The sequence below is a fragment of the Marmota monax genome, unplaced genomic scaffold (genome assembly GCF_021218885.2).
Source record: "Marmota monax isolate L192 unplaced genomic scaffold, Marmota_monax_Labrador192_F-V1.1 WCK01_AAM20220418_F8-fsc00121, whole genome shotgun sequence".
NCBI classification, from domain to species: Eukaryota; Metazoa; Chordata; class Mammalia; order Rodentia; family Sciuridae; genus Marmota; species Marmota monax.
Genome location: NW_026693351.1, coordinates 989,028 through 1,016,727, shown reverse-complemented (window position 1 = coordinate 1,016,727; position 27,700 = coordinate 989,028). Strand labels below are relative to the sequence as shown.

The following is a 27,700-nucleotide window of genomic DNA, read 5'->3' as shown; positions in this document are numbered from 1 at the left end:
AAGGCAATTACTTAATCTTGACAAACTCCTGTGTTAAGCAGGGGGCTATTAGCGGGGCCCATCATTAATCAGCACAAAACCAGGTGGGTGCTTTTTCTGAACCGCCATCGCTCTTGGGGACCTGGGGTGGGCCCTTTGCCATCCTCGGTGCCCTAATTACACAGGCAGCATGCTAACAACAAGCATCCCACGCAGGCTTCGGGGGGCGCCCAGCCACGGGCAGGAGAGGGGCCCATTTTTAACGCCAGTCAGGAGGTTTTCTGAGCCAGGCAGAATGATCCATGGGGGTTATTAGCAGGTACCAGGAGCACAGCTGGGGAAAACAGATAACTCCCCTCCCCAGGGTCCCTCTTGGACTTGCCTCCGACTTTGCTGGATACTTGAGCGTCACTTAGAAGCTGCTGCCTGGAACACCCTTTTTATTTGGGGGGTGGGAGGTTACATTTACTTTTGGAAAGGCCACAGATAAAGTGGAAATGCCAAGTCCAGCCCTGAGTTTCCTGGGGATTTTAGCTCTCTGACTCTTCTGTATACAGGGGTGGCCTGGGTGGCAGAGGCCTCTTCCTCAGCCAGTGGTCTTTATCCCACGGCCACCTGGCCCAGGACACCCCGGGGGAGCTGGGTCCCCAGGAGAGCCAGGAGTGAGTGGGGTAATGACAGCAGCCTGAGCCACCCCCGGTCCTAGAGTTTATCTTCATGGTCCTAGAAGACATGTCTAGAAGGACATGTTCAGAATCACCTTAGACCAGAGTGAGGCCTGGCTATTCTACTGAATAGCCGCCTGACTGACCCAGGGCCAGTCACTGACCTTCTCTGCGCCTCGGTTTCCTCATCTGTGAGGTGGGGGGTGCCCTCCCCAGCCATGGTGGGCTGCCTCACCTGGGACCTGGAGCCGTGGAGTCTGCCGTCTGCAGAGCTGGGCCTCTGAAACCATGAGCCCCAAATGGACTTTCCCTCCTCTACGTTGTTGTCATTGGGGGGGGGGGGGCAGTTTGGTCACCGCATGCAAAGCTGACTTCAACAAGTGTTGTGAGGATTAGTGGGGGGCAGTGGTCATAAGCCCACGTGTGCTGACAGAGCCACCTTCAGTGTCCCTTGAGGACCCCTGAGGATGGTCGGCTCCACGTACTGCTACTCCCAGGAGCAGGGCTCTCTCCTTGGTGGTAAATTAACTTACAGTGACCCTCGGCTGCTCCGGGCCACCTGTGCCATCCATCATTCATTCCCTGGACAACCATCCCTCCCCCCGACCCCCATGCCAGGGCCTGGGCTCGTCTTGGCTCTGAGAGAGAGGTGTGGACGAGGTGTCCCCTGCCTGATTGGGAGGGAGAAGGCCGAAGAAAGTTCCAGGAAGCTGCACAGAGAGGGCGTGTGTGACCTGGACTTGCAGAGGCCAGGGTGAATCCTCCCGATGGGACAGGCGCGGGTGTGGCGGGGAAGGGCTTCCTGAGAGGCTGAGGGTCTGATCCTGGGATGAGGGCACGTGTGGGCAGGATTTGGAGAGCACTGAGTGCTAGGCAGGAGCTAGCCTAGCTGGCCGCCTGTCAGGTCCCCAGATCCCCCTCCAGGGACGCTTTGCCAAGTCTCGACCCCCAGAGCAGAACCTTCGCCCGAGAACCGTTGATGGAGAGGAAACAGACCAGGCTGCTCTTGGGGTTGTGGAAAGGCGGCCCTGGTCTCTCCAGCCCTGAAACACACTGTGTGTGGGAGTTTTTCCCCTAGATTTCAAACCCTGTTTATTTTAAAGGAAGTAGACTCCGTCTGCTTTTAATTCACACACTTAGCTCATCAAAATATTGTTTTGCAAGAGGTTTTTTGATGTCCAGGAAGCCTTGGAGTGTACTCCCCACCCCTCCCCTGCCTTTCGTATACCATCTTTATTCTAGGAAGCAAGATTCCGGGCACAGCCAGGGCTGGTGGGTTGGGGACCAGGCCATATTTTCTCTTAGTTTCTCTTCCAGCAAAATAGGGGGAGTGGGCTTTTTCCAGGACTTTGTGGACTGACCTCCAATCCCACTGGTGGACCCCATTGTCCCTGCTAAAGGGAACCCATTTCCATCTGTGGTGGTGGGATGGGGTGGCCCGGGGTGGGGGGAGACACGGTGGGAATGGTTTGTGCTCATCGTTCAATGAACAGGGCCCACCGTGTCCCCACAGTCGGGGACCCAGCCTTCTGGAAGTGTTATGTGGCTGGCTGACATCTCTCCACAGCCCTGCCGTCCTCCCTTGATGACCCCCTTTATAGCCTTCCTCTCTGCGGACCTTCTCATTTGTCAGGAGGTCTCAGGAGCCCACACGCCCACCATCTTGTTTGCATACACCCCGAGCTTACTGGGAAGGCCATGGGCAGCCATCCAGAGCAGGATCAAGGGAGGCGCCACTGACCAGCTTGGCTTTGATGGGGTCAAGGGTGTGGAAGGGTGGAAGAAGGGTCACCGCACTGACTAACCCAAGTAGGGTCCCTGGGGAGCCTTGGGAGTTAAGGGAGTGGAAAGAAGGGAGGAAGGAAGGAATGATGACCATTTGTTAATCATTTAAGTCATCAAAGGGGACTTTGCCCAGAGCCAGGTTTCAGAAGAGAAGAGAGGTGAGGTGGCCAAGAAGGTCCATCAGCGTAATTTAGGATTAACCTGAACGAGAATCCCATCCTCAGAATGAAGTCAGCCCTGGGGACCAGTTAGGCTGAGCTGTTGGCCCGGGTAGCCACGAGCTGCATGTGGCTGTTGAGCACTTGAAGTTGTCTGGTCCCAACTGAGCTCTGCTGAAGTACAGGACACAGACCAGATTTTGAAGACTTAGTAGGAATACAAGAATAGAAAATATCTCATTAACGATTTTTATATTGGCTACATGTTGAAGTGGTTTTTTTTTAATTGTTGTTATTATTGCTGTTTGTTTGTTTGTTTGAAATAAGGTTTTGCTGTTGCCCAGGATGATCTTGAGCTGCTGGGTTCAAGTGATCCCCCTGCCTCAGCACCCCCAACCCTGAGTACCGGGACTATGGGGTGGGCACCACAAAAATCCCAGCTGAAGTGAGAATTTTTTTTTTATGTACTGGGTCATTTAAATTGTATTATTTAAATGATTTTCTTTTCCTAACTTTTCTTTTAAAAAAATGTGGTTAATAGAAAAATTGAAATAGCCTCACGTGGTTCACATGACATTTCTCTTGGCTGGGCTGCATTTGATGGCCAGGCTCCTAGAGAAGAGACTAATTTAAGGTGGAGAATGTTGTAAAGAGAAGGATCCCTTTGAGTCACATACAATTATGAGGACCCTACCAGTAAGGGGATCCCAGGAAGTGGCCCTTTGAGGATCTGCTTCAAGGAAGGAAGAAAGAACATTTTGTAATCAGCCATCGATTGCGAAGAAGACACTAAGTGCAGCCCAAGGCGGTTTACTTGTTGGAGAGCAGCGCCCCCCCCCACCCCCCCAAGCCCCTGTTTTAAAGGCTATTGATTGGCTTTGGCAGGCTCTGCCTCAGGATGCACCCTGCTGTAAAGCGGTACCTTCCGCCCAGCCTGAAAAACCACGTCCAGTAACTGCTGGTGGCCTCATTGTCCCTTAGAGAGCGACAGCAGAGTGAAAAGCAGAGTCAAATGCTCTCAAAGGGCAGGAGGTGGGACATAAGCATTAGACCAGGGCACCTCAGTCAGAGCTCTGCAGGAAAGGGACGGACCCAGTACAGTAAGTATCGTGGCAGAGGACACCTTCAGGATCAGTGGGCACCAGACAGAGGTGTCCTCTGAAAAGACCAACGTGCTTCAGGACAAGGGGAATTCTTAGGCAGTGACCAGACAGTGTGAAGCTATAGACTGACCAGGTCCCTCTCAGCTGACGGGATCACTGGTGCTGCTGGTCAAGTGGGTCTATCAAGGGGTGGCGAGACAGGGGAATGCCCATGTCCACGCCGGGTCACTTGGCCCAGCTCTGGCCTTTGCAACAGGTAGAAGGAACACTGGGACCTGGTCACCAACTCTCAGGTCACTCCAGACCCCTCTAGACAATCTTTGGCCCTCTGGGCTGGGTTCATGCTTTCTACATTATATTTTTGAAATCCTTTGAAACCATGATCTTCTCTGAGTTTCGAATCCGTTGTTGATTTTGGAGTTCTTCACGGTGCTTTGTGAGAGAGTCTGTGTCCAGGGCAGTTTGTAACCTCCATCTGGCTTGACCATCCCTAGCGATTCTTCTAGCCTTCAGATTCTCTAACCAGGGGCCCACTTGTTAACCAGGACAGGAGAGCAGTCTGTCCATTCCAGCAATGGCTGGGATCTTCCTGGGTCCCTTTGGAGCTCATCCTTGTCCCCTGCCACCTGCTAAAGAAGCAGGAGCCATCAGTGCAGGCCACAGAGATGGTCACCCCGGCACTCTTAGGAGCCCGCCCGCATGCTCCATGCTTCCCAGTCCCCCTCTGATGTGGCCCTGCCACCACACTCATTCCGAGGCACAGGGATATTCCATGAGGCAGTCGCAGCACCCGCTCTAGCTTCTACACTGTCCATCATGGCTGGCTACTCTGGGCCAGGTCCCAATCTGCCTCCTGTGTGCTGTCCCCCTGTTGTCTTAGGACCACCATCTAAAGGGACAGATTCCACCACCACCCAGGCTCCCCCGTGGCAAGAACCACATGGCTCTCAGGCTGGCCTTTCCCGGTGGCAGTTGCTGGAGTGCACTCAGCTGTCCCTCCCCGCCCTGGCCTCTTCTAGAGCCCAGTCCCACGCACTGCCCACCACGGAGAGGCTTGACGGGCTACAGCCCAGGGCACCCTGTCTTTCAGCAGCTATTTATCCACTAACACCTTCACTGGGGGCACAGTCCTGCTGGCTGGGTATGGGGACAGGTCTGACTGCACGCGTGGCCAGGGCCACAGCCTGCCGGACACCAGCCGGCTTGTGGTGTTGGAATTTCCCGTCTGATTTACCCCCCCCCCCTTTTTTTTCCCTCCAAGTGAGACAGAAACAGTTTTCAATTGCCTGCTGTGGAGTGGCCATTCAGGATATCATTATTCTTATTGAACGCTTCCTGTCGGTGGTAGCTGAGCATCAGGAGGGGCCTCTGGAAATCATCTGACCTGAGGCTGGTGGTTGGTAGTAACATAAGGACCTGAGGTTCTGACGAATGGCTCTCCTCCAGTCCCAGATCTTTCCGTGCCTCCTAGCCCCGATGCTTGGGCTGGTGACTTTGCCCACACTCGAGAGTACCTGGTCATCTGAGTCCACATGCTGGAAGGGTCGGCCTTGAACCTGCCCAGCCTCCAGGAGCCCCGGCACACATGGTCTATCCTCGCATCACGGGGAAGCACTGATGCACTCCCCTGGGTTCTTTCTCAGTGATGCCGGTACCTGGGGTCTGACTCCCCAGCTTTGGCAGCCGCCCCACGTGAAGGTGTCCCTGTGTGTCTGTTCCCTGAGGGCAGGAAGGGTGCCTCTAGTTCTTGGTGGACTCTGCTGCATTCTCTACCTTTTGCTGTGTGGAGGTGGGGGGTGGCCAGCAGGCGGAGGGTGTCACTTCTGTCTGCTGGACTACTGTCAGCCAGGGACTGAGAATCCTTCCTGGCAGGTGGACAGCTGTACTGTGGTGTCCAGAGAAGTCTGCAGAGCTGGGCCACGTGGCATCTGCAGCCCATGGAAGGCAAGGTCATGCTAGAGGGAGCAATGTGTCTGAATGACACTGTGTCCCTCCATGAGACCCAGGCAGTGAAGGAAGAGAGCGGAGCCTCCAGGCTCTTGTTTGGGGCTGATGGCATCATTTCTGGTATCTTCTGGGAAACCTTTATCTCCAAGTTCCCCAAGGAATGGGCCTGGCATCTCCACAGGAACAGAGGAGCAAACAGGGACCTGCATCATGGGATTTTTCAACAAGCCCCGAATAAATGACCAAAGTGGACCTTCGCTGTGCAAGGAAGAAGCTTCTAGCAGCGTTAACTAAAGGGCCAGCTGATCTTCTGGGTTCGTCAGGGCACAATATGACAGTACCAGTCCCCTCATCCTTCCCCACCAGATTAATGTATGTCACTTCACAAAGTGTCTTCACATCCGCATTCCACGGAGCGCTAATTGGGCTCCTTTGCCAAGGTAGACATGAAGGGTGGAGTGGGGAGCGTAGCCGTCTCCCTGTTGGGATCAGAAAGTCCTCGTTGACTGTGCAGCCAGCAGGTCCTCCTCAGAACTGCGTGGGTCCTTGTTTGATCAACTTGAGTGTGGTCCAGGCTTGGAGATGACAGGTGTATGTGTACAGCCCCCCTGAGCCTGCAGAGCCCTTGCAGAGGCTCCAATCCTACCACCCAGCTTACCACAGGCCATCCATCTCCTTCCCTTCCTGAAAGGCAGCACTGGGTTTGGTTTAAGAAAATTGGATCTTGAAGGGGGATCCTCTCCTCTGAACCTCTGCTCTCCAGCATGCACTAGCCAGAGTGGCCTTGGTTGGAATCTGGTGGCACATTATTTTGCCTGGGGCTTCTCCTGCAGCTGACTTCTCCAAAAGGTCAGTTACCCCAGCAGCCATGCCATTGTATGAGGCAAATAAAGACAGGTTTGGGAGAGGGAAGGGAGCCTCTGCTTTTTTAAACAAAGTTCACAGTGATGTCCACTCGAAATCAGAGGCCACCTTGCAAGTTCCCTCATCTGTTCATGTTACCTAGCAACCATGGGTACAGAGAGCAGAGAAGCATGTTTGGAGTAGCAGGTCTGAGCCTCCTGGGAATTGATCATCTGGGAATGAGGAGCAGTCAGCCAGAATTCATCTGTAGAAGACCCTTCCTGCAAGGTCTCCCACTCAACACTCCCATATTTCCGCTGTCCTGACTCTGTAGTGCAGTGGTGGAGGGCAGTGAGTTTTCATGAGGCGCACATCTCATGGTGGGTGCCACTTATGAATTCCTGTCCCATGCATCTCAGTGTCCCTTCCACCTGGGGTCAGAGGGAAAGCTCCCATCCTCACCATGTGCTGTAACCCTGTTCCATGTCTGCTCTGAGCTTTCCACCATATATTAGGTTTGCATCCTGCAGACACCACAAATATTCCTTACAGTAGTTGGGCTGACATTGTTCCTCTTTGACATGAAGAAAATAAAACTGTGGAGGTTTGTCATTTATTTGCTAGCAGATAAATCCAGGGTTTAAACCCAGGACTGTCCAGATTCATGGCTCACTTCCTTCTGTTTCCATCCCAAGCTCTTTGGACAACACAAACAGGTGATATCCCACAGGACACCAGTTGACCGATGTGCCACTCAGAAGCAAACCTATTTTAATCTGGCTGAGAGGTTTGCCATGGGTGACTTACAGTCCACCCCCTCTGCTGGTTTTTAGTTTAGTTTTGTTTCTTTTCTCCACCTTCTTTTACCAAAGACAAAGGTGACTCCTGCTACCTGCATCCTTGTCTTAGGAGGAAAATGACCCAGTGAACCATCTTCACATGAGAGTGAATTCGTCTCCATAACTTTGCCAAGGTCTGTTTGCTTTGAAGAAAAATACTGAAGCAACTGCACTGGATTTTAATTAAGATGCAGAGAATTCTAAGCTAAAGGGACATGATAAATTATCATGAACTAGGGAATCCAAAGCAGTCACCAATAGCGGGAGAGAGATGGGGGTTCAAAAATCCTTCCTGGTCCCCTGAAACCATTCTCAGTTGGAATGCCTTCTTTTCCGCTGTTCATATTGGGACATCAGACTGTCCCTAGCGGAGCCAGTGTCCCAGGAGCGCTTGGTGGGTGAATGGTAGTGACTGTCCCCCACAGAGGCACAGGTGTCCTAGCCTAGAGGCTGTGCAGGTGTGTTTGACCCCGGGGTGTTTGGCCAGGTAGGAAGGGCATGGGGAGCAGGGTCCTGGCATAGGACCTGCCTACTGGGTGCAGAGAGCAGCTACCCCAAAGGAGCTTCTCTTTGTGGGTCTTTTTTTGTCCCACACAGGAACAAATTCATGCAGAACCTTCATATTATGGTTTAGATTATTAGGTGTCCCCCAAAAGCTCACGTGTGAGACCATGCAAGAAGGTTCAGAGGAGAATGATTGGGTTGTGAGAGCCTTAACCCGACCAGTGAGTTAATCTCTGATGGGATTAACCCGGTAGGGGCTGCAGGCAGGTGGGGTGTGGCTGGAGGAGGTGGGCATTGGGGGCGGGGCTTTGGGGCGTATATTTGGTGAGCTGAGCTTAGTCTCTCTCTGCTTCTGGTGGCCCGCTGTGTCCTTAGCCACTTTCCTCTGCCACATTCTTCTAGCATGATGTTCTGCATCACCTTCAGCCCCGAGGAATGGAACCGGCTATCTGTGAACTGAGACCTCTGAAACCAAGAGCCCCCAATAGATGTTCCCTCCTCTGAAATTGCTCTTGTCAGGTCTTTTAGTCACAGAGTGAAAAAGCTGACTTAGGGCCACACAACGCATGAGCAAAGGACCCAGCACTCAGAAGCAGGGACCCCTGGGCTCCCTGCCTTCCTGGTCATGAACACAGCCACAGCATGGGCCTTCTGCATGGTGGTCCTGGCCTTGACGCTGGGCTCCCTTTCAGGGCCTCGTGGGCTGCACTTAGATGTGCTTATGCCCCATGGTAATTCAGACCTGTATTGCCCAAGGGCTGGTCCCCCATCCAGAGCCTCCTGCCCACACACCTCCCTGGGGTCAGTACCTGGGTAACAGCACTTCTCTTGCAGGATCCCATTTCTTGTGTAGCCCCAGGCCAGCTGCCCACCCACTAGCCACTTGTTCCAAGCTAATTCTATCCCCCAAATTATCTTTTTTTCCAATACTGGGAATTGAATCCAGAGTCACTCTACCAGCTGATCTACATCCTCAGCCATTTTTATTTTATTTTATTCTTGGTACCAGGGATTGAACCCAGGGTGCTTTAACCACTGAGCCCCATCTCCAGTCCTTTTTATTTTTTATTTTGAGACAGAGTCTCTCGCTAAGTTGCCCAGGCGAGCCTTGAACTTGCCATCCTCAGGCCTCAGGTTCACTGAGATTATAGGCACGTGCCACTGTGCCCAGCCCCCGTCCTGCAGTCCTGATCAGAGAGACTGTAGTATCTGGAGACTTAGTCCCTGGGGTCTGGACAGCCTAGGACAGTCCCCCTACCCCGTCCAGTCTCTCTCGGGCTCCTCCAGCCATGGAACAGCCTCTGGTGGGAGGAGGGGGTGCTCCAAGCTCAGCCCATGGGGTGGGGGTGGGGCGGGCAGCGTCTCTGTTGTAGGGACACATGGCTTCACCCAAGAACTCTTCCTGCGACCCATGGGCTTCCTGGTCACCTTTGGATCACCCAGTTTTCCCTGTTCTTTGTCTGAACCCTGCCGACCCCCCCACCCTACCTCCGCCCTCTGGAGTCGTTATTCATGGGCATTAACTTGAGCTGGGCGTCCAGGAGAGGGCTGTCCTTGCCCCCTTGGGAGTCTTCCCCACTCACACGGGGACATCATCAACCCTGGCCACCACCGAGGAGGATTTGGTGTGTACAGGAGCACTGCAATGGCCTGGGCTGCTCAGGGCGTGTCTTTCCCCCTGGGAAGGAAAACAAATCTTTTTTTTTTTTTTTTTTTTCCAGCAGGGGAGGGGCGAGGCACTGAAAATTCCAGTCTTAGTTTCTTCTTCAGAAACTTAAAAAGAGAGGTATTTCTTTGAAATGGCATATGGGGTGTGTGTGTGTGTGTGTGTGTGTGTGTGTTTTCCCCGCCTCTGCGGGAAGGACATGATTTAGTTTGGATTTATTTTCCTCTTTAAAAAAAAAAAAAAAGAGCCCACAATAAAAACAGTGTGTGGAAGGAGCTGGAGCATGTGTCACCTGAAGGCGGCTCTAGTTCTTTATGTTCAGCTCCATGTTCCTCGGGGGTTTCTGAGCCTCTGCAGGTAGCCACTTCTCTCAGGATGTGATAGTAGAATTTCCTCATCTTCAGCCTGATGGGGGGGGGGGGGACTCTGAGCCAAGAGTTCACTTCTGGAAGCTTCCATCAGGGCACGAGGGGATGATTCATGCTAGGTGAAAATGTCCTGAGACCTCAGATGAGCCGATATCCATGTGCATCCCTCAGTTTGCCCTGTGTCCAAGTCGGGGTCTCCAGAGACTCGTGTGTGTGTGTGTGTGTGTGTGTGTGTGTGTGTGTTGGGGGCTGTCCCTTTACAGCCAGACTCAGGTGACTGGATCTGGGGCTGGTGGCATTTGGAAGGGCCACTGGGTTAGTGAATCATACATAGGAAGCCCTAGCCCTGTCCACGCGCCACTCAGTGACTGGGCACTGTCATATCATACCTCCAGCAGCCCCGGGGTGTCACCAGCTAGAACAAGCGTAGCCCTTCCTACAGGAAGAAGGTGACTGCTCTCAGACAGCAGGATTGTGCTGCTCACCCCTATTGTACAGAGGGCTGATGTGGGACCCAAAGAGGAGCCATGATTTCCCCAAAGCCCCATGGTCGCCTAGTGACAGGGTCAGGCGGGATTCCTGGCTGATGTCCTCCCCTGTCCCACAGCACTGGACTCTCCTTGTGTGTTGTTATGAAAAGTTTCTCAAAGCAGACGAGCCCCTTCTCAGAGCCTCCCAGGGCTTTCCCAAAGTGCTCAGAAAAAAAAAAATTCCCCAGGTCTCCCCAGAGCCTGGCCTCCACGACCTCTCCCCACAGCCTCCACGGCCTCCACAGACTTCACTTCTGCCTCTTCTCCCTCCACCCATCCCTCTGCTTCAACCAAATCAGCCTTCATGCTGACATTGCTGGCTCTTCCCTCCCGCCGGGCCTGTGCGGTCACGGTTGCCTCTGCCACAGTCCCCTCTCCTCCAGAGAGGCCCCACTGCCTCCCTCACGTTGCCCACCCCCTCACAGCGTCCTTGTCCTTGGCTTTGTCCCCTCCTTGGTTACGGTGCAAATGCATTTGCTAGGGTGTCCCTCCTGTCTTCTGTCTCTGGGCTGGGGTTCCGGCCACCTTGTCACCAACAGTGCCTGCCACGCAGCAGGTGCTGATATAAGGTAATGGTGACTGCGGGCCTCGTGCAGGAGTGCATGGTGATCCCGGTGGCAGCTGCGGTTGACTTCACTGGTGACACGAGTGGGCCAGGTCTCCTCTCTGGTCAGCCAGAGGGCCCTGAGCAAGAGGTCCCCGGGTCGACGCCTCGCTCCCTCCCCTGCCTGTTTACCTACCATCCGTCCGTTCATCCGGGGCAAACGCTGCGCTGCACTGGGGTGAGCAGAGGCCCCACCTGCCCAGGGCTTGCCGCGTGCTAGACTCGGGGCTGGGCTCTGAGGGACCTTGTGGGACTTAGACGGAGACACAGTGAAGCCGGCTCCATACTGCCTGGTCATCGCTCGCCTGGAGTCAGGCTCATCATGCAGAGCCTCAGTATTACTTCCTGAACAATGGGGCCCAGATCAGGGAGGATGGGGACATTAAGGGAAGTGTCATAAGCAAGGCCCCGTGAGGCAGCTAACGTCATTGACTTTGTCATCCTGCTGCTGGCCAGCCTAACCCATGAGACCCGGGACAGGAGGAGCCACTGACATGTCTGCAGGCTCCTCTTGAGGAGGCCGAGGCATAGGGTGAGGGAGGGGTGGATGCGGAGCATGGCCGGCACCTGCTGAGGGGGCTCCTGCCTGGAGAAGGCCAGGCTGGTGGGAGGAGCCACCCTGAGCCCTACCTGAGAAGGAGAAAGCCTCTTTCCCTGTAATCCACAGCCTTCACCCAGGGACCTGCCAGGGAGCAGGGAGCAGGCCAGCTATAGCAAGACCCCCCAGGTGGCTGTCCCTCATACTGCTTCCCAGAAGGTCTAGCCCCCCCCACACACACACACTCAAAACAACAACACACACATATACTGTGTTAGTCAGCTTTCTGTGACTGTGACAAAATACCTGAGAATATTTATTTAAAAGGAGAAAAGTTTTGTTTTAGCCCAGGGTTTCAGAGGTTTCATTCCTTGGTCACTTGTCTCCATTGTTTCTTGACCTGATGCAAGGGGGAAGGGCATGGTGAGCAGAGCTGCTCACCGCACGGCAGTTGAGAATTAGAGAGACGGAGAGGAAGGGGCTGGGGACAAGATATACCCTCATAGGACACACCCCCAGATGCCCAGTCCTTTCATCCAGCCCTCACCTCAACAATTTCCACTATCTCCCAGAAGGTCTTTCAATTATGAACCCATCAATGGATTGATTAGTCTATTGATGAGGTCAGAGCCCTCCTGACCCACCACTTCCCAAAGTCCCACCTCTGATCCTTGCTGCACTGGCGACCAAGACTTCAACACACGAGCCTGGGGACATTCCAGATCCAAACTATAACATACACATGCACACACCACACACAGCATGACACATGCACACACAACACACACTACAACGTATGCATACACACACCTACAAGCACATGCATACATACTATATATGCACACACACCTACCACATATCCATATACAACACATACACACACATGTGTGGAACAACACACATACCCACAAATACACATGCACACACGCACAAACCACCCACACATACATATACACAAACTGTATGCATACACTCTCCCCTCTCTCTCTCTCACACACACACACACACACACACACACACACACAGGATGGTCCTGCGGGGCAGGCAGCAGAGCAGCCTCACCCTCCCTCCGTATGTAGGTCTGGTTAAGTCCTAGAGCTCACGCTATTCAGGCTCTTGGCTGCTCTTTGGACCGAAGTCGCATTGATCCTGACTCCTGAGCAGAGCATCATCTCAGCTCCCAGCAGGACTTGGGGGTGGTTTGGGTTCTGGTGGATTAAGAGGTCCTCTTTAGCTTCTGCAGAAGGAAGACAGGGAAGGATGGGGCACCCTGGGGTGCTGGGGAGGGGATGACCTCTGGGAGTTCTGGGCTTCATGCAGCTTTCTGGGGTTACCGTGAGGAGATGGTGCCTGCAAAGCACCGAGAGCAGAGCTGGGTGCTGGGTATACATCTGTTAACCACAGTCCGTAAGCGAGACGGGAAGGGAGGACCCTGGGGATCAGCCGACACCCACCCTGCAGTTGTCCTGGGGTGTCCCTGTGGCTAGGCAGAGGGAAAAGCCTAGGAGCAAATGGATCCACTTCCCGGCTGTGACCTTAGGCAAGACCTTGACTCACCCTTGACCTTCATTTGCATCTGTGAAAGGGCACTGTAGCACCTACTTGGGCTGCTTCAGAGGCCTCTGGAGGTGTAGGGAAGCATCCAGAAATATTTTCGTGAAAGCAATTTTTATTTTGTTAGTAATACTACATTCTGGTCTCCTCGGATGTGTTGTGATGTTTTGTTTCTTAAAGGCTCTTTTAAGACAGGGGATGTAGCTCAGTGCATCTGCCTAGCATGCTCAAAGCCCTGGATTCCATCCTAGCATCATTTTCTTTTTAAAGGCACTTTCCTGTACATTTAAAAAGTGGGCACTGCTTACTGCTGCCTGCTTGGAGATGTAGGAAAGTCCAAGTGGTCCTGGTGTGGAGACTGGCCCGCCCTTGACTCTCCAGCCTCCCAAGGGCCTGGAGGGTGAGCATCTTGTCCCTTGCTTCACAGCAAGTAAATTCACAGTTTGTGAACCCTAAGTGCTCCAAACACTAGGGTGAATTGTCATTGTCAGTGGTGACACTTGTTGAGTGCCTCTTACTGCAAAGGCTCCGGGCTAAGCCCCTTCACATTAGCTTTGTGCACCTGCACAGCCTTCCAGGTAGCCGCCGCTCCCCATGTTCAGATGAGCAGATGGAGACTCGGACAGGTGCTGAGGCTTGTGCAAAGCACTCACTTGGAGGCCATCTCTGACTCCCAGGATCCACGGCCTCCACAGTACTTGGTTGTCCTGTCACAGTGGCTGAGTCACAGTCACACTCTCAGGCTCACCTGTTCAGAGACTGGGGTCAGAGGGAGAGGAGGCACCCAGAAGTCAGCAAAGCCAGGCAAGAGGGCTGGTTGCCTGCCTACTGGCCACTTCCTTCTTGAGTCTAATGTTGGCAAGTTGATTTAAGCACAGTCCCCATGGAAAGTACCACGATGGTGGAATTATGAAAATAAAATTGAATACATCAAAAGTGAAGTTGAGACTCAATAGAAAACTTTCCTCCCGTTAAAAACCCATAGCGTCCAATCCAAGGGTCTGTTGACAGATGGTGGACAAACAAAATGTCATCGACACATAATGGAATAATATGTAGCCTTTAAAAGGAAGGAAACTGTGACACTTGCTACCATTTAGTTGGACCTTGAGGACATTATGCCCAGTGAAATGATCCAAGCACTAAAGAACAAGTACTGTCGATTCCACAGATAGGAAGCACCCAGTGTAGACAGATCCACTGGGACAGAAGGCAGAATGACAGCTACCAGGAGTGGGGGAGGGGGACTTGGGGTCTAATGGGTACAGGGTCTCAGTTGGCGATGAGGAGAAAGTTCTAAAAATGGGTGGTAGCCGTGGCTACGCAATATGACTGTTCTTAATGCCACTGAACATGGTTACAATGGTAAGTTCTATATTATGTGTGTTTTAATACATACTATGACACAATACAAGGAAAGAATTTATAGTGTTTACAGTACAGTGTTAGAATCTATTTGCAGAGAAACGGCAGCCTTATTTTTATACATTACTACGGGATGCCTAGTCGTCAGCTGACCTGCACATACGCAAAAAAGAAAAAGAAAAAAAAATAGACCAATCACATCTCTTTCAATTATTCAGACATCCAGACTCAACACGGCTCCGCTGGCCTGTGGCCTTCAGACTGAGGGAAAGTCAACTGAGAAATCTCTCCTTTCCCAGTCTAACTACTTTTTAAAGAGCCCTGTTTCCCTAAAGCCTATAATTATGTTTGCCTCCAGGGTATACCCAGGCATTTTTTTTTAAATAAGCAAAGAGCATCCTACAATTATCATGATGATTTGTTGAGCACAGGCCAAAGGCAGACAGCAGGCTGACTCAGCTCTGCAGACTGACACGCACGTGTTGGCGATCTCAATCCTGCAGGCCCCGCCAGGACGCGCGGGTCGATAATTAATATTAAGAGCTGGAAAATGAACAGATCCACACAGACGTCTGCGCTATGCTGCCCACAAGATGGGTCAGGCAGCAAGCAGGTGGGTGGGATGTGGCCCTTCCTGAGCCTGGCTGTCCCCTTGGAGCAGGCCCTCCCTCCGCAGATGGTCCTAGGTAAACGTCTCCAGCCTGTGTGAGTGCGTGGCAGCATCCAGATGTTGTCACCCGGTGCTGCTGCTAGCGCCACACGCAGCCGGGGCCGGGGTGGGCAGAGGCCGGCGGAGTTGGAGCCTGTCAACTCTGTCAGCCCTGATTTGCGGGCTGAGCCTGGTTTCGTGGCCCTGCCTGTAATCTCCCCGAGTTCAAAGAGCGCTGAGCTGCTTGTCTTTGTCAAGAGCGCGGTTGGGGATCTTTTATGTGGAAGATGTAGGATTCTCGGGCCGACTTTGATTATTTATTCATCCCCCTCGGTGGGTGTGTGATAGCACGGGCACCACGCAACCCCTTGTCCTGGCTACTCTTGCTCTGAAATTCATCGAGCTTAAAGCCCTTTGAACATTGCTTTTCGAGGGAGGGGAAAAGTTTTTGAAGTCCTCTCTCTCTCTCTCCCCCTCCGCAGTGCCACAGCACCTCTTGCCGCCATTCCATGCACCTTTGCCGATTGACATGCGACATCAAGAGGGAAGGTACCATTACGAACCTCACTCTGTCCACAGCGTGCACGGGTAAGTCCTGCCTCGGCCCCTCTGCTCCACGGAGGCCCCCTCCCCAGCAGTCTCAGCTGTCAATTCTTGCCTCTGTCCTCCTTTGTGGAGTTCCTGCTCTGTGCAGTCCCCAGTGGGCATGCACCTTTGCCACCCATGAGCGGGAGGTACGTGCGCACCAGCCACCCTTCTGGTGCCTCCTGAGAAGGACGCTCGGCTCACCTCCCGACATTCTTTCCCAGACTCTATAGACTTCCTTAGGGGACCTCCCTGCTTTACCCAGCCACGACGTGAGTCCCCTCCTGGCTCAAAAACCTGGATGAGGAAGGTGACCTTGGATATGTGCTGTCCCAACAGAACCTTCAGAGGACTCCCTTTTACTATCTCAACTCTTCCACTTGGGACAGTATGTTTCGTGGGCACCCAGCCATAAGAGCAAGCTCAAAGCAATGCTCTGGGGTCTCTTCCTATTTCCCGGCCTTGAGATCTCCAGGTCAAAGGGGCATGTCTCAGTAAGTCCAGCCCTGCTCCTGTCCATTCCCACCTGGGACCTCTAAGCCCCTGGTTCATGTCAGTTTTCTTGGTCTTTATGACTCGAGGCTCGGTACCTCTCTACCCCATTCATTCTTCTTCTACAAGAGAGGTGCCAATGTCTCCACTGTCCCCACTCCTACCTGTAAGGGGAGCTTCTATGAAGGATCAACTGGCCCTGAAGGCCCTGCTGACCACACCCCTCTAGTCACCTTACCTGGTTCCAACACACACCTCCTGCCTCCCATCTCTGCCATGCTCCGGCTTGCCCATCCCATCTAGAAGATCCCTTTCACCTGACCACCTCTAAGCCTCAGCTCTGGAGTCACTTCCTGCAGGGGTTACTGGGTCCCCCACATTGAGTGGGGCCCCATGCTGGTTCCCTCGACACTATCACCCCAGAGTGAGCCGCTTGCATAGCTGCCTTCCAGCAGGCTCTGAGCATCCCTTGGACTTCTGACAGCTGACATGCAGCAGGTCAATGCTACTTGAGTGGACAGCCCTCTCCACGTGTGGCACCTCATGGAGGCAAGTCCTCCTACCTCTCCCATCTCCTGTCGGAATGAAGTCAAGAGGCATTTGCTGAATGCTCCCTACATTCCAAGGGTTGTGCCCAAGAAGTACACAGCCAGCCCTCGATGTCACCTGTTTGGGGAAACCTATTGCTTCCCCAGGATGGAACAAACCTGGGACTTTTTATTTTCTTTTCTAAAAATATATATATTTTACTTTTTAATATTTTACTTTGAAATAAGTCCAGACATGCAAAAGCAGTTGCAAAAAATCATAAAGGATTTCCTGTATGCACTCCATCTGGCTCTTTAAATGTAAACATCTTACATAACCAAAGACTGACACAAGGCTGTGCACGAACCTACCCCTTTTATCCACTTGTGGCTGGGTGCCCACGAACGTCTTTTTTCCTGGTTCGGAAGCCAGCCCTAGGTCCCCCATTGCCTTTGGTGATTGTACATTCTTCACCATCTTTCGTCTGGATGGATCTGGCATCCCTCTTTGTCTTTTATGACTTTGACACTTTTGAAGAATGTGGACCAGTTACTGCATATGCCTCTCAGTTTGGGTTAAGCTGATATTGCTCACAGTTTTGTTCAGATGATGCATTTGGAGGAAATAATATCGTAAAAGTGATGTTGTGTGTGCTTTACAGCACATGGTATCAGGAGGCACCGGAAATGTGGGTCATTTGCTTAAGGCAGTGTCTTCGGGATGATCTGCTTTAAAGTTGTTACCTTTGTAGTTGTTAAGTGTCTGGCTGGACAATACTTGGGGACTGTGTGTATACCCCATTTCTTATCACTTTTATGCACGTACTTAAATATCCATGAAAGATTCTTGCCAGAAACTGTAATGATTAGTGTTTGGCACAGGGTGTTCTGTTTCCGTTGCTCCATCTGTGTGTATTGATGGGAATTCTACTGTAAGGAAGAACTGTCCTTCCTCCCATGTTTTCTTTATTTGATTATTCATTGGACACATGGATATGCATATTATTCTATGGATAATACTCTACTTCAGTATTTATTGTATTGTTCAGACTGTCCTACGTTTGGCCATTGGGAGTCTTTTCCAATGGTCCTGTGTGTCCTTTTGACATATTGGAAACTTACCATGCTTTTTTGATGTATGTACGTGGTCCTTGAATGACTAGGATCTGCTTCAGTGCACCTGTAGGTGATGGGGTCATTACCATCCTCTGATCCCTTCCAGGGACGCTCCAGTTCCAAGCAGCTTCTGGAAAGTGCGAATGTTTGGAACTAGTTGAATCACCTGAAAATTGAACATTTGGTGGCATCTGAAAATCCTAGGAGCTCAGTTCCAACCTGGGATGGAGTTTGTGCTGCTGATTTTCCTGCTCTTGAGAAATGTGTGGCTGGCTCAGGGGCACCGATCCTGGGCACAGCAAGCCAAGTGTCGCTTGCACATGGTCCCATTGTTGGGCAGGAAATGTGACAATGCTGAGAGGTCTCTGGGGTGGGATCCACAATCTGTTTAATGTGTTCTCAGGTAAATGCTCTGAAGCCTGGGTCTTGAAATGCTCTGATTGTAGACAGAGCCCTGCCACTGAATGAGAAGTCCCTCTGTGCCGACACTCACTAGGCAGGCAGGTGGCCATGGGCTGGGGCTTCTTTCTGGGCTTTGCCTTTCTCTGGTGCTGGGTTGGACAGTCAGATGCCATGTCTGGACCTGCTTCCTTCCTGGCCAGGGAAGACAGAGTGCCAACAGAGCCTGGGGCAGGAGAAAGCTCATGGTGGCCACTGGCAGCCTGGATTGAATGGTAGTATGAGTTATTAGTAGCTGCTAAAACAAATTGTTTCTCTAGATTGAATGGTAGTATGAGTTATTAGTGGCTGCTAAAACAAATTGTCACCAACTGAGTGGCTTAAACCAATACAAATGTATAATCACAGTGTTCGGAAGGCCAGAAACTCAAACTCACTCTGATGGAGCTAAAATCAAGTGTTGGTTCCTCTTGGGGGCTGATGAGGAGAATCTGTTTCTTTAGCTTTGCTAGTTGTGGACACCTCCTGCATTCCTTGGCTTGCAACCCTGAGGTCACATCGTACCACCTTTTCTTCTCTTTGTCTTCTCATTTCTTCTTCTGAAGCAGTTTTCTCTCTGCCTCTCTCTCATCAGGCTTTGCGATTGTTTTTAAGGCCCACCCAGCTATCCAGGATCATCCTTCCATCTCAAGATCCTTAACACTGCAAAGTCCCTTTTGCTATTGAGGGTAATACAGGCTGTGAGGATTAGGACATGGTCATCCTGGGGGACCATTACCTGGTACACTTGGGATCACCAGACCCTAGCGAGGAGTCTGGCTCCATCCAGTAGCATAAAGGGTGTTGAGCATTTTGCACAGATCTGCAGCAGGCACCGCCGTGAGCCTGATGTGCATATTAATCTTCCCGGTTGCCCCGGGAGATGGGGTTAGAAGCTTGGTCTTGCAGATACAGCCCTGAAGCTCAGAGAGGGGTTGTGGCTTCCCACAGGGTGCCTGCAAGGTGGGCATCTGGGGAGAGCAGTCTCTCAGGTACAGCTCCCCTCCCCAAGACAGGAAGGGGTTGTCTGCTCAAGCCCCCATTGACCCTGTCCTGCTGGGGCCGGCCTCCTTGGGATAGTTGGGTCCCACTCAGGCCAAAGGGTGAGACAGTGAAAGCTTCGGGGACTGGCCCTGAGCTCTGCAGAGCCCAGCTCCTCCCCTGCCCTCCCCTCAGTGCCTCAGGTGGGAACCGCATAGAGCCTCCTAGAACATGGCCCCGTGGCTCTGGCTGCCTTGATTAACGTGGTCGGAGCCTGGTGGAGCCCCCGATCCATCAAGCCCATGTTGTGGCCTGCTTCTCTTTGCTGGCATCAAGTGTGTCTAATTACACAAATGTTACACAGCAAATGAGGTCCAGCGTCATCTCTTGTCACAAGTCTGAGCCTCTGCCTGCTGCTGGGAGTATCAAGGGTGCGCCCACCAGTCTGCCCTTGTCCCCTCCTGCCCCCCACTGCTTGGGCATCAAGACCTCTCCCCAGGGCTCTCAGGATCCTGAGATCTCTAGGGATGGGGCACCCCAGGGTGTGCAGGCTCTAGGGCTGGCCCCTCGTGCCTCCCCTGTGCCCACAGAAGCGCTCCACTCAGTGCCCCAGAGCCTGCTGGGCTGGCTGCACTTGAACCTCGAGCTGAATCCACCAGCTGTGGGAGAGCAGATTGACAGAAATTAACAAATTAACCAAGTTCAATTTCTTCATCGGTGAAGGGGCCAGATCTCACAGATAATCCAGATAACACAACCAACTGAAATATTCTGAGAGTAAAATAGGACCCTCTGGGGGAAGCATTGAGAACAGTCCGCAAGCCTTCAATAGAGAGGTTGGTGGTTCGTATTGGTACTGCTGGTCTCCCTGCTTGCCTGTTCTAAAGACGGAGATTCGTTGCAGGCTGTGGGCCGTGTGGGGCAAAACCAAGAGACCATCTAATGGCTGGGATGTAAGATGGTGGGAAATGAGGCCAAGAAGTTACCGTTGAGGGAGGAAAGATTGGATGTCCTCCTTTGGCTCCCAGGAACAGGAAGGAGAGCCAGATTTATTTTTAGGGAAACTGTAGAACAGTTAAGGGATGGACAGAAGGACAGAGAACATGGCGAGGAGACCTGCCAGCAAGTTCTAGTAGCCCCACGAAGACGAGGCGCAGGGCCAGGTTGGCAACCCCACTCTCCAAGTTCAGGCTGCTGAGGGGCCACCACGCAGCCCAGCCCTGATGGTGGCTCGCTTCTAGACACGCACACCCTGCCCCTCTGCACCCATGTCCTGGTATGTGATGAGTCCCGGCTGACTTGGCCAGAATGAACTTGTGTCCTGGAAGGAGCAATGGAAGTCCCATGTTCCTGGCTCAGGGTTGATCTTCAGCTCTTGATGTGGCTTGGTGGGTCGAGCCTAGGCCTGCCCTGCCCTGCCCTGCCATAGGCTTCAGAAAAGACCAACTCCAGCTGCCTTCAGCCCAGAAGGGCTTAGAACACTGTCACACGCAGCAGCCCCAAACCTGCCCGTGGACCTGAGCAATTTGGGTGTGACTTAAGGATGCTCACTCCCGTGCTCCAGCCCACAAAGCTCTGAATCCTTGGGCTAGAGTGAGGCCTGGGAATCTGGCTTATTCACAAGCACCCATAGGTCCTAGTTGGGGACCCCTAGAGGCCACCCTGCTTGTTCAACATCTGGCCAAGAAGCCCAGGGCTGTGCATTGGCTTCGTTGGATTCATAGCGCTAGCATGGATGAGAGGCCTGGCCACGGCTAATTGCTCCCTGCGGATCACTTGAACCTGAGCTGGACTTGGCTTGCATGGCATTGACCATCAAGGCCCAAGGCCACCCTGCATGAATAAGGAGAGAGGAGGGGGCTCTTGCTAGGGACAGATGGCTCTGGGTTGTAGCTATATGTCATGAATAGCCAACACACTGGCCCAGGTACGTGAAGGACAGAGGGAATGCCAGCTGGTGGGTGTGGGGGCCGCCTCCTCCCGTCCTCTGTACCCCCAGTCACGTGTGGTGCACACTCCCCAGAGTCCCCTGAGAACGCAGTTAAGAATCCAGTCCCCTCTTCATCCCAGCCAGGGCGTGTTAATGGGGCCATTTAGCCCTACGTTGGTGTGCCTGCCCTTTAAAAAGTAGCTCTTTGCTCTTGCTGGGCTGAGCTCAGGACTTTCCAGTCTGGGGGATTGGAAGATGGCCTTTTCCAAGGTCAGTGTTCCATAAAGTCGGCACCGGCTCGTCGTGAAATTCATAAACACGGCCGCCCGCTCAGCCTGTGATTCACCAGCACCGGCCCGTCCCGGGACCTTATGACTCTGTCCCCAGCCATTCACGGAAGGCGGGGGTTCGGGCCGAAAGAAATTTGGATATTTTCTTCATTCTTGGCTCAGGACACCAGTTGACGGTTTAGAGAGGATTGGCTCTGTTTGTGTTTCTCGAAGAACCTTCTCCTCCCTCTGCAAACATGCGTGTTCTTTCCAGAGCCTCGTGGAAGGAGGAGTTTTCTCAAGGGCATGTCGGCCTGCCTCCTGGGCTGAGATGCTGGGTGGACCCAGGTCACCCACCAAGGGTCTGTCCCCTGGCTTCACCTGCTGTGTATCATGATCTCAGAATGAATTCTATGGTCATGTATAACTAAAAAGAACCAAAAACAAAAACCTAACTATGGCTGACCACTTAAGAACTTCTTCAGGGGACTGGAGTGAGGTAGAGAGGAAGCCCAGAAAGCCTAATCTAGTGTGTGGGCCGCATGTCCTTCCCCCGTGACCGCCAGATGGCCGAGTGACACATGGATATGGAACCTGCCTCAACACAGGATGAACAACCTGGAGAGGCCCCATCAGGTGGGCCCTTGACCTCTCTGGACCCAGGGACCCTGGTGTCAGCCCAGCTAAGGAGCCTTAGTACCTTCTATCATGATATAAGCTCTTCTCACATTACGTCACCCGCCCTGAGAGGCGATTCCCCATTCATGGGTGGGGACATTGAGGCAGAGGACGGCTTACTGCTTTTCCAGCGACGCATTCCTAGTCAGTGGCACATCTGGGATTTGAACCCAGGCAGTGTGACCCTAGGGGTGCCCCCCATTACAGCGGCCCCCGGCTGAGAGTGTCAGTTTCCCAGCACCAGGGACAGACAGCTCATTTATAATGGAATCTGGCCTATAAAAGTTTAATGAGGAGCGTGTCTGATAAGGCGGCCTGGTCTTTGATCTTTGCTGAGTGCCTGCCCCTCGCCCAAGAGGAGCTGCCTGGCTCTGGGCTTTGGAGAACGCCCCGTGTGGTCAGCTAAGTGCAGGGCCCACGGGGAGTGAAGCAAATCTTGATTTATAGAGATAGGTCTGCACTGGGGGAGAGTGTGCCCAGCAGCTGCAGAGAGGTGCTAGCGGCTGGTGGGTCCTGCAAGGGTCAGGAAGTGACCCTCTGACTCCTCTCTTGTCCTTGGGGCTTTCTTGGACATTTGCCTTCCACACCCCCAGGATGTAGGTGGATCAGCCTTCAAGGTAGGGAGTCCTTTTAGACTACACAGGTCCAAGGGTCCCCTCAGTGACAGAGCCTAGGCTAGTGCCCAGAGTGCATTCATTCATGCAGCCCAGTTCATTGTTGCTAGATTTATCTGTGTCCCAGGGGCCACCCCTACCAGCCTCAGTTAACACATTGAGGAAAGGTGTAGTCTCTGGGCTGTTCCTGAGCCCTTGTGCTTGGAAAAGGCTGGTGGCCAGCATCGACCGTGTCCCTGTGCCCAGGAAGAAGACTAGGTTGTTCCTGTGGGAGCCCCGTCCTCCTGTCCCTCCAAAGCTGTACTTCTGAGATGTGATCGTGGCCTGTCCCACCCAACAGAGTAGAAAGAGATAAATTGTTATTTAATTCAGCGGAGGCGTCCTAAGTGCATGGTCATCCCCTCCCATACCTATGATGTGCCATTCCTCGTGCCCAGGGAGTGAGGACATAGCCCAGAGAGGCACAAACTGTCCACAGAGATGGTCTGGCTGGAAAGGAAGCAGAAATTGGGCCATGGCAGAGTGGCCAGAGGGGCTGAGGGAGCCCAAAACACGGGAGACCAGGAACGGGATGTATTTAATCAACGGGAAGCCTGCCTCTCCCCCGGCCCAGCCCAGGGGGCACCCCTGCCGTAGCAAGGGGCCTCTGCTCCCCGGCAGATGCTGGTGCCTCTGAGAAGGGGCAGCTTTTCCAAGCACGCGCTCATGGGCGCCTGGCAGCTCCCCCAGCTCTGTGAGGAGGTTTATCTAAACTATTCCGGATTATCCATCTCGTTTTTGACAGCCACACAGGAAAGGAAATTCCACACGGCGCTTTGGCAGGCGAGGCCAGAGTTTAAGAATTCTCACTGTAGAGGGGTTGCCTGTGTCTAGACCACCATCCACACCAGCCCTCTCTCACCGCTTAATCCCAGGCCCCTGGGGAAGGCTAGCAAAGCCCCTCTTCCCCTGACGGCTCCTTCCCACTACCCAGACCCCTGCTCGTCTAGTTCCTACCCATGACTTTCAGGCATTCTCTTTCTGGAAGATTCTCGGCTCAATAGTGCTCAGCCAAGGGCGGCTCCTGTTACAGTCCAAGATCCCACATGCCCAGAGGTTAACCAGTGCCCGGGTCACCTGGAGAAGGCCTAACCCAACCAGCCCAGCTACCCTGAGATGTCATTCCCAGCCTAGCCGTGTCCTTGGACCCATGGAGCAAGTCCAAGACCACCTTCAGGATCCCCCACCCCCACTCCTTACAAGTCACCCTTTTGCTGGGGGAAAAAGCCTCTCCAATAGGTTCCTCTTATGCTTTTGGATTTTTATGTTTGAAACTGGTCCTCCTGTCCTGCTGGGGTGGGGGATGGGTTAAAGGCGGGGGGGGGGGGGGGGGGGTCGTTGAAGGAACCACCGTTAACTGTGGGCTCACCCTAACCAAGTCCATCTGTATGGCCTCCTTTGTATGCGCAATTTTAAAACCTAATTTCCCTACCCAAACATCAGTGTTTACTTAGTAAGAAATCTGCACTTCGTCAGCCTAAAACGTTGATTTCTCTATTACAGCTCTGTGGAGGGAGTGACGGGTGAAGGCTGGGGGCTCGGGTGAAGGCTGGGGGCTCGGCTGGGTCTGGAATGGGAGCGGGTGAGCGGAGGGTCAGGCGGCCTGGATGTATATACAGATGTGCGTCTGTCGCAGAGCAGGCCTGCCCAAGAGGGCCAGCCCTGGCCTGGGGCAGTCTGAGCAGCAGACACAAGTTGTAGCCACCCTGGGCCCTCTGGGTGATCTGGGGACAACCATGGATTTCTGAAATGCTTTCTAGTAGCCCACAGGAGTTGGCCACCTCACCCTGTGGTCACTCTGCTGAATCCCTGTCCGCTCAGCCAGCTGAGATGCCGGCTTCCATTCAGCCTTTGGTCTTAACAAATCTTCGGGATGCTACAAAGAATAGCAAAGGCTTCCTTAAGATGTACAGGTAAACACGACACATACACCCTCGACACATACACCCTCGGACCTGCCCGGCCTAAGGTACCTTGGAAGCCCCTGCCCTGGGTCTGTCCCTGGACCATTCTCTGGGTTAGCCATGCCCTTACCTCCATGACATTTTCTCTTCTGTCTTACTTCCCTAACAATGCATCATTATATATATTGTGCATTATATAAATAAAATCAGTGCCGGTGTATGCTCTGGGAACTGGCTTTGCACATGCTGCATTATGTTCTGGCGGTTTACCCATTGAACACGTGGGCTCTTCATTCATTTGTTCTTACTGCTCTGAAGCCGCCTGTTGACCGGCCTTTGGGAGCATCTGTGTCTTTGCTGTTTTGAGCATTACTTCTGGAACATTCTCCCGCCATCCTCTGGGCTCCCGGAGTGGTGGGTTCTTTAGACTAAATCCCTGTCAGGGAATGGAATTGCTGAGTCACAGGGTCTGTTGGAACTCTCCCAGATGTAGCCAGATCTTTGCCAACACTCGCTCCCACTAGGAGGGTTTGAGAACCGGGATTGTTTTACATCCTTATTGCCACGGTGATCTCGTTGACATTTTCATATGTTGATTTAATATGTTTATTTTCTAATGTTTCCTTCTTATGAATATCTATTTTGCTAATTTGCCCATCTTTCAATGGAGTTCTTTTTTTTCCTATTTATTTGAACATGCATTTTATATATTAAGGATACGTGTTCCGTTCTAGTCTTATGTGTTGCAAATAACCTCACTCCGTTCGTGACTGGTCTCTTCCCATGCTGGATGGCAAGTTTGGAGGAGACATTCCTCTGGCCACATGATTCAGATTCTGGATATTTCCCTATGGTTTTCCCCTCCCATTCTCCTCCTACCCAGCCAGCAGTTCAGACCTTGAACCTCCAGATGCTATAGCAAATCCCTGACAGACTTGTCCTTCTCTCACCCATTCTCCTGGTTCAGAGCACAAAGACTGTACCACTCACAGCCTCCTTTCCATTCCCCTGTCAGAGTCTGGGTGGTCTCAGGTGCCCCCTCTTGCAGGAATTCTTCTCAGATTGCCCCAGCAGGGTGAATGGATTCTTTCCCTCCCCACTCCCCCCACAGTGCCCCTTGTACTGTCTCTGGCCTGTGGTCACTATTTACTTTCTGTACCCCCAGAGGTCCCTGCATGGGCCAGCACCCTGGCAGGCTCGGTGCGATTATGGTCTCACAGGGACTCACGCACTCTGCCTGTGAGGGCTCTGGGTGGACCTTGAGAAAGGTGGGGTCCACCTGGCATACCTCTGGTGTGGCAGTTGTCATGGGTTTGCAGCCACTGTCCCCACTGAGGGTCCTGACCAAGTGGTCCTGGATCTCCAGCTGCCCACCCTGGGCCATAAGAGACCCACGATTAGAGACCATTGATTAAAGATGGGAATGCAACCCAGACCCAGGAACAGGGGATGAAGGCCACGCTCCTGTTTGCAGACCCCCCTCCAGGGGACAGCCTCCTGTCCAGATGCAAAGGCAAGTGCAGAGTGACACAGAAAATGAACGGGGCTCCAATCTAGGGAGGGGGCTCCAGTATTTTCCCAAAGAACTCGCTCTACGTCTCCGAAAACGCAAACCCTCTTGGTCCATTTTGGGAAGGACTTGATTTCTGGCGGTTTCTACGTGGATGTCTGGAAAATGGGGTGAAAGCTTCAAAAGGGCCGTTTCACATACGAAACAGAACAAGAAACCAACAAAGAGAAACCCCGGAGAGGAGCTTGGATTCCGGGCAGCAGAGCTTTATGGAGCTGTTTCTGTTTGCCGGTGGGGCCTCGGGCCACACTCGCTCTGCATCGATGCCCTGGTGAGGACACACAGGCCCGCCCCACCCACCCACCCTGGCATGAAGTCCCAGCATAGGGAGAAAGAGAGCCCAGAGCAGCGAGGCTGGGGCTTCGGAGAATGGGGCTTCTTTTCCAGACATCCCCTGGGCCCTGCCAAGGAGCCTGAAATAGGACACTGCCCAGCGTTGCTGAGAATATGGGTGCCAGCCCCCAGCAGCTCAGCCACAGCAGCTCACCCACTTCCGAGCATGGCTGACCCACCCATGCTCTGTGATCCTGGTGGGTGGTAGGCATCTTGGCCCACAGACAGAGCTGGTGCACGCAAGCCAGCAGTCCCCAAGGCAGGGGGACTTGGCGTGTTAGGGCTGAATGCTGGGGTAGATTCCAGCTATGGGGAGTCAGGGACCGAGTAATCCCAGCAGCCGGTGGAAAGTCACGCTCCCGGGCCCTGTGAGCATGGAGATTGGAACGCAGGGCTCAGACGCCCCTCCACCCGCCGCGGCCAGGAGCACCCTAGAATGGGGAGGGGTTTCCCCTTCACTGCCAACCTGCCACAGAGGAAGTGCCCACTTGCGCTGGGATTATCCCAAGAAATAACATGCAGACTTGCAGCCCGAGAGCCATAGTCACAGAAGAAAGGTGCAGTAATGATGACATAATGCTGGTCCTCCTGAGGGCCTGCTCCATGGGTGCAGGGTGCTTCGCCTGCTGCAGTAGTTGCCCCAGGGCTGCTGCAACAAGTCACATGACCTCGGTGTCCTAGAACAGTGGAAATTTATTCTCTCCCAGTTCTGGAGATCGGAAGTTCAAAATTAGCGTCATTTGGCTGAAATCAAGCTGTTGGCAGGGCTGCACTTGCCCACACTGCCCTGGCCACCCCCAGGCTGCTGGAGGGAGCTGCAGCTTGCTGCCTCTGGGCGCAGCCCACATCCCTTGGCTCCAGTGGGCATCCCTCATCTCTGTCCCCAGGTCTCCGTGGCACATCTCCCTTGCCTTTGGGGTCCACGCTGATAACCCATAACCTCCTCAGTTCCAAACCCTTGCCTGAAATACATCTTCCAGGTCCCTTTTTCCTAATAAGATCATTCACAGGGTGTGGACATATATCTTTGGGAGTCATCTGTGTGTGTCCCAACTGATCTGCAAGGTCACCATTACAGTGAATCTTTGCACATGCAGAGACGGACTCAGAGAAAAAGGCACATGGCT

The 27,700-nt window shown here is 53.0% G+C and overlaps 1 protein-coding gene across 2 annotated transcripts in view; it reads left to right on the top strand.

Annotated features, from left to right (window-relative positions):
- Gli2 (GLI family zinc finger 2) overlaps window positions 1–27,700 on the top strand; it is a 231,100-nt gene that overhangs the window by 164,109 nt on the left and 39,291 nt on the right. For both annotated transcript variants that reach the window (XM_058583261.1, XM_046456889.2), the window contains exon 3: window positions 15,580–15,685. In XM_058583261.1, the coding sequence (XP_058439244.1) occupies window positions 15,580–15,685 (106 nt within the window). The remainder of the gene's footprint in view (window positions 1–15,579; window positions 15,686–27,700) is intronic.